Here is a 13,694-nt window from a genome sequence, read left to right as displayed (position 1 = left end):
GAGAATACCATCAAGCCATTAAATGATGCTTACATGTGCTTCTTCACTTACTAAAATGATCTAACCATGCATGGTCTAGAAATCAGGCCAGGAGACACAATAATAACAACCATCAACCAATAGTCCAATAGGGACTAAATGAAGGTAAAGAGTCAAGCTAGATGTGATATCTTTGATTTTTTTTTTTTTAACCAAAAACACATGAATACTACAAAAGAGAAGTTTCTCCATAGTAGTGAAGGTAGCACAGCAGGAAGCAAGGCACTGAAGTGTTGCTATGAAAGAAGTGAGGGGGAGGGGTGGCAGAAAAGAGACTCAAGTTTACAAGAAGCTGGGCATGAAGAACAAGTTTAAGAGAAAACTTGTTTTGGGTAATAAACAGCTAACTCTCGTTTCAGAGTTATGACACCTATAAAGAAGCCATCATAAAGGATATTGTTTTCAGAGCAGATTACTGGTGAGAGGTGGGAGAAGTCTAGATTAACAGGAAAGACAAAAACAGTGCTTTACCCAAGCACAGGAACTAAAATTCAGGAAAACAGAAGTACGGAGATAGAGAAGTGAGAAACGTAAAGCTCCAGGACCGAATAGTTGGCCACTTCTTTTCATTGGTAACTGTTCCTAAATGACAGCACCCTTTTTTACAAATCAAGAAAACAGATAACTTATTTTTGAAGGGAATACTTGTGCAGAGTCCACGAAACGCCATTTCTCTTCTTTCAAGCAAGGATAAGGTTGGTGGGTACTTGAAATATAAGACACAGACTTCTTGCTAAATATTCCCAATGCCCAGGATTGTTTATTTTTGAAAGCTAATGTTTACATTACCTAACTTACTATGACCAATAAAACTAAGCAAACTAACAGAATCATGCATCAATATAATGTATGTCTTCAATCAAAAATTTACCAAAATGATAAAAGTCATGACAGTTGAAAGATCCCAACTGATAATCAAATGTCTAATTATATCTTCATCCTCCTGCCCAAACCTAGATGCACAAGGACCACGTGCACTTCAAGGAATGGCCTCCTGGCATCACAGTCATACTATTTGAATTAAATAAATTTCAGATGAGCAGAAAGAATTATCCCCAACAGATTTGGCAAAATAATTAACCATTTAAAATAAAAATTCTGTTCAATTTTCCAAATTATCTGTTAGAAAATAAACAAATTAAATTTCATTTCCCAATAATACAATTATAAACAGTATGTGATGATTTTATTTATTGATAGGGAGAGGATGATGTGCCCAACAAATTATACTATAATACAGAGTTCTAGGATAAGACACTTTCTGACTAAATATTTTAGTCACTTTCATGGTCAGGTGATCAAAGGGGAAATTGGCAATTGTCCCCAATAAGAAAATATGAGAAGGTTCAGAGAGAGGTGTTTTTAGTTGTTACCTCAGAGGAAAGCTGAAGTAGGCTAAGGTCAGTTATTTTTATTCTTCAAATCTCTACTAAGAATGTTTTAGGGATTTGAAAAAAATTTTTTTCAGTAAGAAAGACTTAGGAATTTTGAATTAATTTTCTTTTAAGGTAAAGGTAATCTATAATTCTCCTTCAGAAGATTTAACAGAGACCTCAGAAACACTATAAAAATCCCAGAGTTTAGAATTTGGTATAAAGGCAAGCATATTGCTTATTTGATCAAAGGGGAGTCCAGCCATTCCACACATCATTCAGTTCTCACTCCTGGGCTCTGAAGAGGAAAGAGACTACATAGATGTCATGGAGACAGCCTCAGAGACAGGGGTGGCTCTGAATGTGGTCTCCAATTAATCTAAATGTTTTACTCAGTTTCCTTCATTCAGAAAATGATAAAATGAGTATTGACTAATATAATAAAAGTGGGTTAATTCATGGTAGTATAAGAAATTAAATGTTGGCAATTAATATTTTAAAGCATAAAGTTCCTTTTATAAAGTATTTCAGATATCCAAACCAACATATAAGATAAGTTAAACTGGCTTTGTTTATATACAAAGGTAAAAACAACCTCATAGACATTTCAGAAAGTTGAAGATTAAACCAATACTTCTTTCTGTGTGTTGGAAACATTGCAGTTAGTATGCAATTGAATGTTACTAAAGTGAATGAGATTAATAGCTTGATTTCACATTTTAATGACAATAAAAGTTCTGTGTTAATATAACCCAGTGGGTGCCACTCTTCAGTGTGCCTACGCATCACAGAAGGAAGTTTAAATACAAATGGGGGTTTCTGATTCCTAGAGACTACATACCCCTAAATACACATTTTAAACAAATGTTCGTCATGCTGAGCTGCCATGATGCCATGGCGCACCATCAAATCGATTTAACAAGTGTACACACACTCAAACTTCCAAATAAATAAAATATACGCTCCTAGTAGAGGCACCTACTCAAGTGGTTTTATTGCAAATAGCCATTTCAGTTGGAGATGCTGCACACGGCTCGTGCTTTCTCTCTAAATATGGGAGCCAGAAATATTTACATAAACATAAAGCAGTCACAAATTTATCTTACAATTTCACTCCAAGTGTTTATTTTTGCCTTTTTAGCTTAAAATTTAAAGAATTGCATATAGCAGTGTTACAAAGATGGTTTAATTCAATATCATCATTACGCATAAACTTAAATAATGGACAACGTTTCTTTAGTATTGCGTTCTAGTCACCAATACCATGAAGGCTGTTTCATGCAACCAGCCTGGCAGGGGACACAACTGCTTTCTTTCCTAATGTGATTTGGGAGTCTAATAGTCTATAATGGGATGGTGCTGTTCTACCCACAAAGACGATAATCAAACACAGACTGTAAATAATGACATTATGAACTGGGATAAAACGCTAAGCAGCAGGCCCACTCTCCCCAAGGGAGCGCACATTTTGAGATAATAGAATTACCTGTCAGACAGTGACACATTGTCCACTGCGAGCACAGTATGCTTTCAGATGAACAGACATCTGCAAGGGCAAACCTGCAACCTTCTCTGTGAACAGCTTTAGAAGACTTCATCCCAACTAGGATTTATCATTTATTTTCATGGAAAATAGCCAAAAAGCAAACTAATAAGCAAAACCCTCCACTATAATGATTCTGTTACAGGTTTTAGAAAAAAAAAAGAAAACCACAGCATCTTAAATTGCCTTTTAACAGATGATTTTTTCTCAGCCACCTTCAGCCTATTATCTTCCACGAAATAAAAACAGAAGTCCTAAAAACAGACAGACTCTGAGTCTGCACAGCTCTGAATATGCATGGAAGGTAGTGCCTTACTGAGATGGTCTTTCTTCCCTATCCCTTTATTCCTGTCTAGAACACGCAAGACTGCACTGCTGAAACTCGGCAGATTCTCTACCACAGAGGGGTTTGGCAACTGAACTAAGTCACCGAGAGGAAAACACCACATGCCACTCTGCAAGTTTTACTAACTGGCTGGTATTACCGGAGACACTCAAACGCTTCAGATCCAACAGAATAACCAGGTAATGTTATATTGCATTTGACAGAAATCTACATATACTATGAAATATATGTATATTTTCCAAGTTTGTTCTTGAAATTGAAAACCTTATATAGCAATTAATAAAGTCAGAAGCATGTGTTTGGAATAATAGCATGTGTTTGAATTAATAAAACTAAGGTACTAGTCTTAGTGGTATGGGAGATTAAGTTCTTCAATAAAAATATGCCAAGCATGGAAAAATGTTGACGCTTTGACTCTAAAATGAGAATTAAATACAGATAAAAGGAATGGAAATTTCCAATGTCAAGACAGTTGTTCAATGATTTACCTACTATACACAATGAGCATTCCTAAGTTAGAGTTATCAGAACAGATAGGAATGAATTAAGAGGAACTAACGATTGCAAAGAGGGTTGAATTCAGTGGTTCTCCTTCATGTCTGAGGTGCTGAATGAGAGGCTAAGGCGCAAAGCAACAAGGTCAACCTCCGGGAGATATTCTTAACTGCATTCTTTTCAGTAATTAAAGAACTCCAATGACATCTGGAGGGAGGACCTGCTATCTTCATTTATCGTGTTAAATCTTATGTGGGAGTTATGAAGGGAGTTATGAAGGGTTTTTAAACTGTATACTTGAATATGAGAAATCCCGTTTTATGAGAAATCATTTTGTTTGATGGAACTTTGAAAAGTTTTAAATTCCATCTTAAATTTCAAGCTAGATGCCACCTATAACATATTAAAGTCAACTGCTACTATTATTTAAGCTGTCTCTTGTGTGACAACCTAGGAAGCCAGACAGGGACTGATTTCTGCTATTTTATTTTAGCTAACATTAAATATGCCATAAATCTGAGAATGATGCTCTTGCTGCTTTAAGAAATGTCGAGTAATGATCACACATACAAAGGCTGTTGCCTTCATTATTATTATTATTACTGTTGTTGTTGTTTTAGGATTCACACTGAATGATATTAAAAAATACATACAACCTTCAAATATACATACAAGTTGAAAATGAAAAATGCATGGGCTAAAAATCCTCTAAGCCACATAATGAGTTTCTGTGAGGCTAATAGTAGATGGCATGTCTGAGCATAGGCAGAAATCTTTCCCCAGTACACAGGAATATTTTTCGGGTTTTTATTTTTTATAATTTACTACTTAATTTATTGAATAAATTTCCCAACAGTGACTTTATGCCAATTTCTTTGAGCTTTTTCATTTACAATTCTAACTCATAATCAGTCACTTCTCCACTGAATTCATCAATTATACTAAAGAGTGAAACCTGGAACAGGGGCACAGAGGGAGGAAAGCTGCAATCAGAAACAAAAGGCTACAGAGAAAGAAGATGAGGGGAAAGATGAGCATCATTAGAGAACATTCCATAAGGTTTTTCAAAGTAAGTACAGGAGGGCTGGCACCATGACAACAGGCTATGAAATACAACATTCAACAGAAACAAACTCAAGGTTCCCATAAACACACACAACGCATTTCACATCATTTTATGTTGCCAGAGATGGACTATTTGTTTAGACGGAATATTCAGGGATTTGGCGTTCTATTAATTCCTACTAACTGCCACAATAAAGATCAGAAAGGTCAAGTTCTAAGCAAGGTTGTGCTTCTAAAAATTATGTATAGAGATAGCTACTAAGCCAATGGCTAAGTGTAAGCACCCTCACTGTCTCTACTCTAGGAACCAGCACCGTGGAGATGCCTGGTGTCAACACCACCACGGTCAACTCCTCCTCCTCCCTGGGGAACAGCACCCTCTGCAGCAGAGACTACAAGATTACCCAGGTCCTCTTCCCACTGCTCTACACCGTCCTGTTCTTTGCTGGGCTCATCACGAACAGCTTGGCAATGAGGATTTTCTTTCAAATCCGCAGTAAATCCAACTTCATTATTTTTCTCAAGAACACAGTCATTTCTGATCTTCTCATGATTCTAACTTTTCCATTCAAAATTCTTAGTGATGCCAAACTGGGAGCCGGGCCTCTGAGAACCCTGGTGTGCCAAGTTACCTCGGTCACATTTTATTTTACAATGTATATCAGCATATCATTCCTTGGACTGATAACCATCGACCGCTACCTGAAGACCACCAGGCCATTTAAAACTTCCAATCCCAGCAATCTCTTGGGTGCGAAGATTCTTTCTGTTGTCATCTGGGCCTTCATGTTCTTACTCTCGCTGCCTAACATGATTCTCACCAACAGGAGGCCAAAAGATAAAGACATAACGAAATGTTCCTTCTTAAAGTCAGAGTTTGGTCTGGTCTGGCATGAAATAGTCAATTACATCTGCCAAGTCATTTTCTGGATTAATTTTTTAATTGTCATTGTTTGTTATAGTCTCATTACGAAAGAACTCTATCGCTCCTATGTAAGAACAAGGGGGTCAGCCAAAGTTCCCAGGAAAAAGGTGAACATCAAAGTTTTCATCATCATTGCTGTCTTCTTTATTTGTTTTGTTCCCTTCCACTTTGCACGGATTCCCTACACCCTGAGCCAGACCCGGGCCGTCTTTGACTGTGCTGCTGAAAACGCTCTGTTCTATGTGAAAGAGAGCACCCTGTGGCTGACGTCCTTGAATGCCTGCCTCGATCCATTCATTTATTTTTTCCTTTGCAAGTCTTTCAGAAACTCCCTGACAAGCATGCTGAGGTGCTCAAGCTCTACGCCACCACCTGGAGAAAACAAGAAGAAAGGGCAGGAAGGTGGAGACCCAAGCGAGGAGACACCAATGTAAACCGTTACCCAAACGGTGCTTCAGTCTCCTCCAAGGCAATCACCACACAAAAATATTAACACTCACTAAAAAGAAGCTGAGTTAATGGCTCTTGAAATAGGCAATAAACTGGGGAAATAATCTTTATCTACTTTTCCAGAATATATACATATATAAAATAAAATATAAGGTAAAAAATTTCTAATCTTCAGTCATACAATAAAATCAACTACATCGCATTGCTATACTGCGGGCAAACCCACAAAGAATTAATTATTTAACTAGTTTCTACAAAACGAACAACCATGAAATGTAATGCCCACTGTCCTGTGATAATACATAACCAATCACAATTATTATTTTTTAAAAAGTGAAAAATTATGTTTGATCTGATACATCAAGCATGATAACTACTGACTTCTCATTTAAAACAACAAGGACAACACAAATGTACAGAGCGACTTAAACCAAATCAAATGACATTGGATGAGGCCTGAATGTTCATTAAGTTAGTAGAGGTTTAAAGATGTATCTTTCCTTTGAGAAGAAACATAATGAATAAAATAATTAATGTAAAGAGAGTAAACTATTATAACATTCTAATATTTTAAAAGATTACTACTTCCTTAACACTAGAAAGAAGCAGTTTCACTGAAATTCTGAGTTTACCAGGTACAGTGCCATTATTGGCACTTATCTTCAATAACTAACTTTGGAAATGCCTCCTACTTGAGAGAGAAAAACACTTCTTAGTAAGAAAAAAAGTAACTATAATTGCCAAACATCTATTAATATGAAAAGCATTTGCTATTATCTGTTTGTAATCATGTGTATGATACAGATAAATTGCATTTATTCTGTATCATTTTGTTGGAATTTCTTTGTTCAAAAGTATTAGCTACAATGGATCAACCTTCTTCACCTATATTAAAGAGTAAATCTATTTACGACTTGTGGCCAGTACAGCTTTATTACATATTCTGTGGTCTCTTCAGAAAAAAAATAACATCATGTTTATAAGATCCTGTGTAATGGTAAAGGGGATGAGGCATGTAGTCAGATTTCATATATTTCATAGTTGACATTGTCTTTTAATTTGTTAACAACACAGAACTGATGCATATTTCTTGGGTTTGGTGTGACACTTCAATTTATGCATATAAGCAAGAAGGCTAAATTGGGGTCCTCCTTGATAGCTTTAATATAAGCAAAGTATCTAATGTGTGGAAGTTCAAATAAGTTGTCTCAATTATTAATGCTCCTTACAGGTGATTCTCCAGCAGAAGATGGCATAAAGCCTAGTATCCAACTATATTTTGCAAGAAATGCTAAAGGTAGATTATACTATAGACAAGTTTTGTTAAACCTCAGTACTGTTCCGAAAACCCAGCACAACTAACTGAGATCTATTTTGGTACAAAGCTAAGGGTATGTAACTCATAATGTGGCATCTCTTCCCAGGTGGCTGTACTCCTACTCTGCACAGCTACAGTGAGAACAAGATGTTGGAGATGGATGTAGAGACTGTCAAAAATGTGAATAAGCAGACTAGGGATACAGCTCAAAGAGAGAGCTCTTCCCTAGCAATACAAGGGACACAATTTCAATCTCCAACACTGTAATATAAAAAAGGGAACATATTAGATCTATGACAGAGTACAGAACAAACAGCTAGTGTCATTTCTGCCATAGTACTTCATTCTACAACTAGACATATACTTTTTGGTTTGTAAGAATATCAGAATGTGGGCAGCAAAGGGAATCTAGCAACTGACTATCTCCATCAAAATTTATTTTGAACATGAGATAAATAATGGGCAGCAGCCGCCATTCAAACTGCCCAAGTGTGCAATGGGAAGTTTATAAGAGCTCTTTGTCAAGGTCCCATGAATTCAGTGTGTACATGCGAAGAGACTGCCGGGGGAACAGACAGCCTGAACAAGCCTCCTTTGTGGGTGTACTAATTTACTGTGATATTTTTCTACAAGAAGACAGGCAAATAATGCTGATAGGATTAAGACATTTTAATAAAAGAACTGCAAGGTGTTTGGAATTACCAATATTTTATGGTTATGTATACACAGCATGAAATTTTAGATTGAACCCTACATCACATTGTTGGATTTCTTTTTTATTTATTTTAATTCTTTATTAATTACGCTTAATTCACTTTGGATCCCCCCTGTGGTTCCCTCCTTCCTCCGTCCCAATCCCTCCCTTCTTCCACCCTCTGCATGTATGCCCCTCCCCAAGTCCACAGATAGGGGAGGTCTTCTTTTCCTTCCTTCTGATCCTAGTCAATTAGGTCTCATCAGGAGAGGCTGGATTTCTTTAAGGTACTAGGTACCACATACTCCTAAGTCAACCTGAACCCATTCAAGGCAGTCTGAGAGACAGCCATGTGGCTTGTGCTTATATTCAAGACATTCAGTGGTAAAGTAGAGGATCACTTTAGTTCAAAAACAGCCTGGTCTATACAGCCCACCCACTCCAAGCCTGCCAGGGATGACCCCATCTAAAGCAAAATAAACTTCCCCAAGCCAACAGACTTAAATATCAGTATTTTCAAATGCCTACATACATGTACAGAGAACATGTCACTATCTCCAGCTGCAAAAACTTTGACATACATAAAAATCACCACATCTCACATTTCCACTTAATTTTCTTAAGTAAAAACAAATCTGGTATAAGTGAAGAGTTGAAAAGATGATCCAAGAAAATGTAGCCCTGGTCCCATAGCTCAGTGACTGGGCCTAAGGATGCTAGTGGCAGGGCTTTTTTCTCAGGTTTCTCACAGAAAGCAACTGAGCAGGCTTTGCCGAACCACATGCCCTGCTTACAGATCCCAGTTCATCACTTGTTTATGAGGAGCCGATGGTCTAAAGACGCTCTTCATATTAAGAATTCATTCTGTGTCACATGGAAATTCCAGTGCCCACTGTGAGACTTCCCAACAACACAGCCACACCATGCAGGCTGTATGTCTGAGACACACATGCTGTAACATCGGTAGGGCAGGGCTGTGGCAAGGAAGACCAATCAGCCTGGACCACTTAATTCCATGGGCCTTTAAAAAAGATAATTTGCTGTAGCCCCCTCCCTCATCTCCCCCCAATCAGGGGGGATTGGGCCCCCCTCATCTCCTCCCTGCCCCTCCCCAAGTTCACTGATAGAAGAGGTCCTCCTCCCCTTCCCTCTGACCCTAGCCTATCAGGTCTCATCAGGACTGACTGCATTGTCTTCCTCTGTGGCCTGGTTAGGCAGTTCCCTCCTCAGGGCGAGCGGATCAAAGGGAGCTACAGCTGGGATACAAAGTTAATAAACTGTAATTAATAAAGAAATAAATAAATTTTAAAAAAGAATACTCAACAAAATAGTTAAAAAGCATGCCTACAAAAACTGTTTAAAATTTGCCAACACTTGATTCACTACTTTACAACAGGAATAAACATCAGAGACAGAACCCGCTCACCACCAAGGCAGGGATTTCAGTTTGTGACCAATGGCCCCGGTAGGATTAGGGTCACCTGTGAGAACTGAAGGTGTAGAAACACAGCTGTAATCACAAGCACCAAGAAATGGGTGAATTTAGCCAAATGGAGAAAACACCAGAAGGCAATTTCCAAAAGGAAAGTAAGTGAACAATATGAAAATGAAGGGAAATATGGCGTTATATAAGTTTATACTTAAATGGCACAGCGTATTTTACTTGCAATTTTCTAATTGACTTAAAAATATTTTAGTACGGATTACAGAAGCCTATCTTTAATGGGAATATAAATTGTTACACTCTTTATTAAAACATTTTTTAAAATATCATGTGACATTTTGATATATCATCCTTAATCCAGCCATTTTTACAAATTCGTTGAAACAAACATAGAAGAACATATCAATATTTATGTTCAGCAGTAATGGCTGGGAAAATCAAACAAATTAAATGTCCTTCAATAGCAGCTTAAATAAATATGGGGAAGTCATGTTTATTATGATGATCAGTGTATATGTAGACTAAAACAAAAATCCAACTTAAGCTTATTTAAATAAGCAAAAATACTTGCACACAGTATAAATACAGATCAACCTTCACTTCCTGCTATCTACACATTGTTACTTGGAGTTTTTAAAATAGTTATGTGTGTGTTTGTGTACATGATGGATGTGTCTGGGTGTGTTTGTGTGCATATGGGTGTCCACGTGAGTGTGGGCCTATGTATACCATGGCATACATATAGGTCCATGTAGGTATCATGTGTGACATTTCAGGTGTCAGACATCATTTGCCACATTGTTTGAGATAGCATCTATTTTTCACTGCTGCATATACCAGATAACTGGCCTGCAAGCTTCTAGGGAATTCTCCTGTTTCCACGTCCCCATCTCACTATAGGAGTACCGGAATGACATTTACACAATACTGTGTCTAGCTTTATATGGGTTCTGGGAACCTATATTGATGCTTCCATGTTTGTGTGACATGTGCTTTACCTACTGAGCCATCCCCCATGTACTTGAATTTTTAAATATATGCTTTCTTTTATGATAAAAACTTGTAATGAAATATTAAACATTGCAAGTATTATTTGGATTTATTGTCTGTTTCCAATTAACTGAAGAGATTTTTCTAATACTGGTTTTCATTTCTCAATAGTTCAGGATATCTGCTTGTAAACTACACAGTTTGTTTAACTTATTATCACTCTTGGTTTTGCTAATGTGGAAAGTTTAAAACAATTTCACACAATCTAAGGAAAGTACCTCAGTCCATTTCAGAGGAAACGAGAGGTCTTTTCTATGAATATAGGAGTTCCCACTTCAGTTTTCATCCCAAATGAAAGCAAACACTTCAACTTTTCAGATATTATTTATGTGATACATGTTAACTACATCAACAGAAGTCCTTTCATTCTTAACCTTGATCCAAAGGAGAAATCCTGAAAGGCTAGAAAGGGCAGTAAAAACACACAATTTCCATTACAGTTTGCCCTGGCTCCTTCCTAACCATATCAATTGGACAATTTGGATTCCCAACTTGAGTTTGTAGCAGACAAAACTACAAGTTTGTTTAACATCATAGATTTTTATTTTTCCTGTATCAATAACCGACTCTTGGCATAAGGTCTCATCCTGTCATGCTCCCAGGAGCAGATGTGGGGCTAGGGCAAGCCAGGCTCTAAGTGCAACCCCTGGGACCAGTGGTGGGTTTGCACTATTCTGGGAAAATTCTTAATTTCTGCATTTTGATTTTTCAACTCTAAAATAAGGCTAGCCTCTTGATATTGTGAGGACTATCATATATTTACCTATAATAACACAGCTATTTTCATTTTATTATTTTTGAGTATTTCCTTGGTGCATAGTAGAATTCCAATCTTTAGTTTATTCCCTCTTGACAGGTTTCTAAATTCCAAGACTTCATTGAAAAAAAAAATTATTTTTTTTTTAGTTCTTCCTTCCTGGCTTTCATGAACTAAACCCACCGCATTTTTGTTTTCTTTTTAGTTGACTCAGTAAGCTTGCAGGACATCTCCCATGACAGGCATCATTCTAAGCAAGTGATGGGATGCTCCCTTACTTTACCCCCTTAGCTGTATAAAGAAGACACTGCTGTGTGTTTCCATCACAAAGAGAAGGCAAGTATTTTCTACTGAATGGAGATAAGATCCCAAATGACCAAAAAGTAACAGCTGGACTAAGGCTTGGACGCAAGCTTTGAGATGGTGCTTCCACACAGCGATAGGAAGCAGCTTTCAGACAGGCTGTTCAAAAGGGAAGACGTTTTCCAACAAACATCAGCATTGTGAATGTATTTACCAAGCAAAGCACTTCAAAACGCTTATTTAAAAAGAATTTATGTTAGGGCCAGAAAGATGGTTCAGCTAGTGACAAACAACCACGACAACAGAGAGTTCAGTGCATGTGACCCACATGTTAAAAAGAGAGAACTGACTAAAAGAACAACAATAACAACACACACACACACACAATATGTATTTCACAAACAAAAGAATATACCTTTGTGACCCTAGAAACAGCCATTGCTAATCAGTTCCTCTTTTCAAAGTTTCCCACATTTGGCATTTTGAAATTTGACCAAAATGTGATTTCTACTTCTCATATTATGAAATGATCCTGTACAGAATTTCCTTGTTTAAAGTGAAACTTTCCAGACTTTTGTTTTTAAATTCGATTGGGGGCTACTGAGAAATTCAAAATTAGCTATTTAGGCCAAAAAAAAAAAAAAAAAGATTTTTGCCAGATTTTTATCCTCTTAATAAGCCAAATACATTTATATTTAAGTTGTGATCCATTATATCAGTGTAATCCTAATATATTTCAGTTGAAGAGAAAAATTTTAAAGTGTACAACCCATTCCCTAGAGCTAACCAAAGTCCCCAGGCATCATAGTGCGTTCAATTTTAAAATGTTCAAGTGTGGAATATACTTATTCAGGACCCTCACCTAAGTCATGTAGGATTTTCTCGAGGACAGTCCAACTCTAGCAAGTTGTGTGGCAAGAAATATGAAGTGAAACTTGCCATAACCACACATTGTCTGTAAGATCATCTAATTTCCCCTTTCCCTTCATCTTTCTGGCAGGGAGGCACTCTGTCACACACGGCAACTTTCTCCACACTGAGATTTAAAGGAAACATTGTACCGATCTTGGTCCAACACTGATTCACAAAATTCTTTAAGTCTCAATAATACAGGTAGTTCCTAAAATGACTTCCCAAAAGTAACATACTACATCTTCACTCAATTTGACAATTCAGAAAACCAAAACAGAGAGTGGCTGGCATTTTTATTATTTTTTTTCTGATATGCACAGTGTTATGCCATAGCTACACCTCCCATGTACTCCTACAAAGTAGGTGATATTTTCAAACTTGTTACATGAGGGAGTGAGATGTACAGCTCTTAAAACATTTGTTTAAACTGGATACTAAATAATGGATAGGTCCAGTGATAATAGTTCTCACATCTTAGAAATTTCTCTGGCACAGATCTCAGGATTAAAAACAAACAGCAATGTCTGCAGATATAAAAAGTCCACCCTTCGGCATAAAAACTTCTTGCAAGCCCAGCCTGTAGGAGTACAGAAGATGTCTTGACTTTAAAATCAAGACTTAGCCTCCTCCTTGGTTGTAATTTGATACTATTTCCTTCATCACTTTAATTCCTATTGTTACACGTGAGGTATTCAATAAGGTCACTGAACATGAATAATAATAAATAAATAAACTTTGGGGCTGGGGAAATAGCTCAGCAGTTTAAAAGCATGTTCCAGGCACCCACTTCAGCTGGTGCACAATCACCTGTGATTCCAGCACCAGGGAATCAAACACCTCTGGCCTCTCTGTGCACCTGAGAACATATGCACCCCTTATACATATAATTAAGTATAATAAAATATCTCACATGTTAGGAATATGGCTGAGTGGTGGCGTGGCCGCGGAGCCAGTGAAAGCCCTGGGTTCAACCTTCAGCA

General features: G+C 37.3%; 2 protein-coding genes across 2 annotated transcripts in view; one reads left to right on the top strand and one right to left on the bottom strand.

The window, feature by feature from the left end:
• P2ry12 (purinergic receptor P2Y12) overlaps positions 1–7,134 on the top strand; it is a 44,663-nt gene extending 37,529 nt beyond the window's left edge. Inside the window, exons 2-3 of the mRNA XM_055596721.1 lie at positions 3,312–3,480; positions 5,166–7,134. Coding sequence (XP_055452696.1) covers positions 5,183–6,220 — 1,038 coding nt within the window. The 5' untranslated portion in view covers positions 3,312–3,480; positions 5,166–5,182 and the 3' untranslated portion in view covers positions 6,221–7,134. The remainder of the gene's footprint in view (positions 1–3,311; positions 3,481–5,165) is intronic.
• Positions 1–13,694, bottom strand: part of Med12l (mediator complex subunit 12L) — a 301,905-nt gene that overhangs the window by 77,458 nt on the left and 210,753 nt on the right. The gene's annotated exons all lie outside the window — the stretch shown is intronic.

Source organism: Psammomys obesus, unplaced genomic scaffold (genome assembly GCF_907164565.1).
Source record: "Psammomys obesus unplaced genomic scaffold, mPsaObe1.curated_primary_1811, whole genome shotgun sequence".
Classification (NCBI taxonomy): domain Eukaryota; kingdom Metazoa; phylum Chordata; class Mammalia; order Rodentia; family Muridae; genus Psammomys; species Psammomys obesus.
This window is presented reverse-complemented; position numbering and strand designations above follow the sequence as displayed.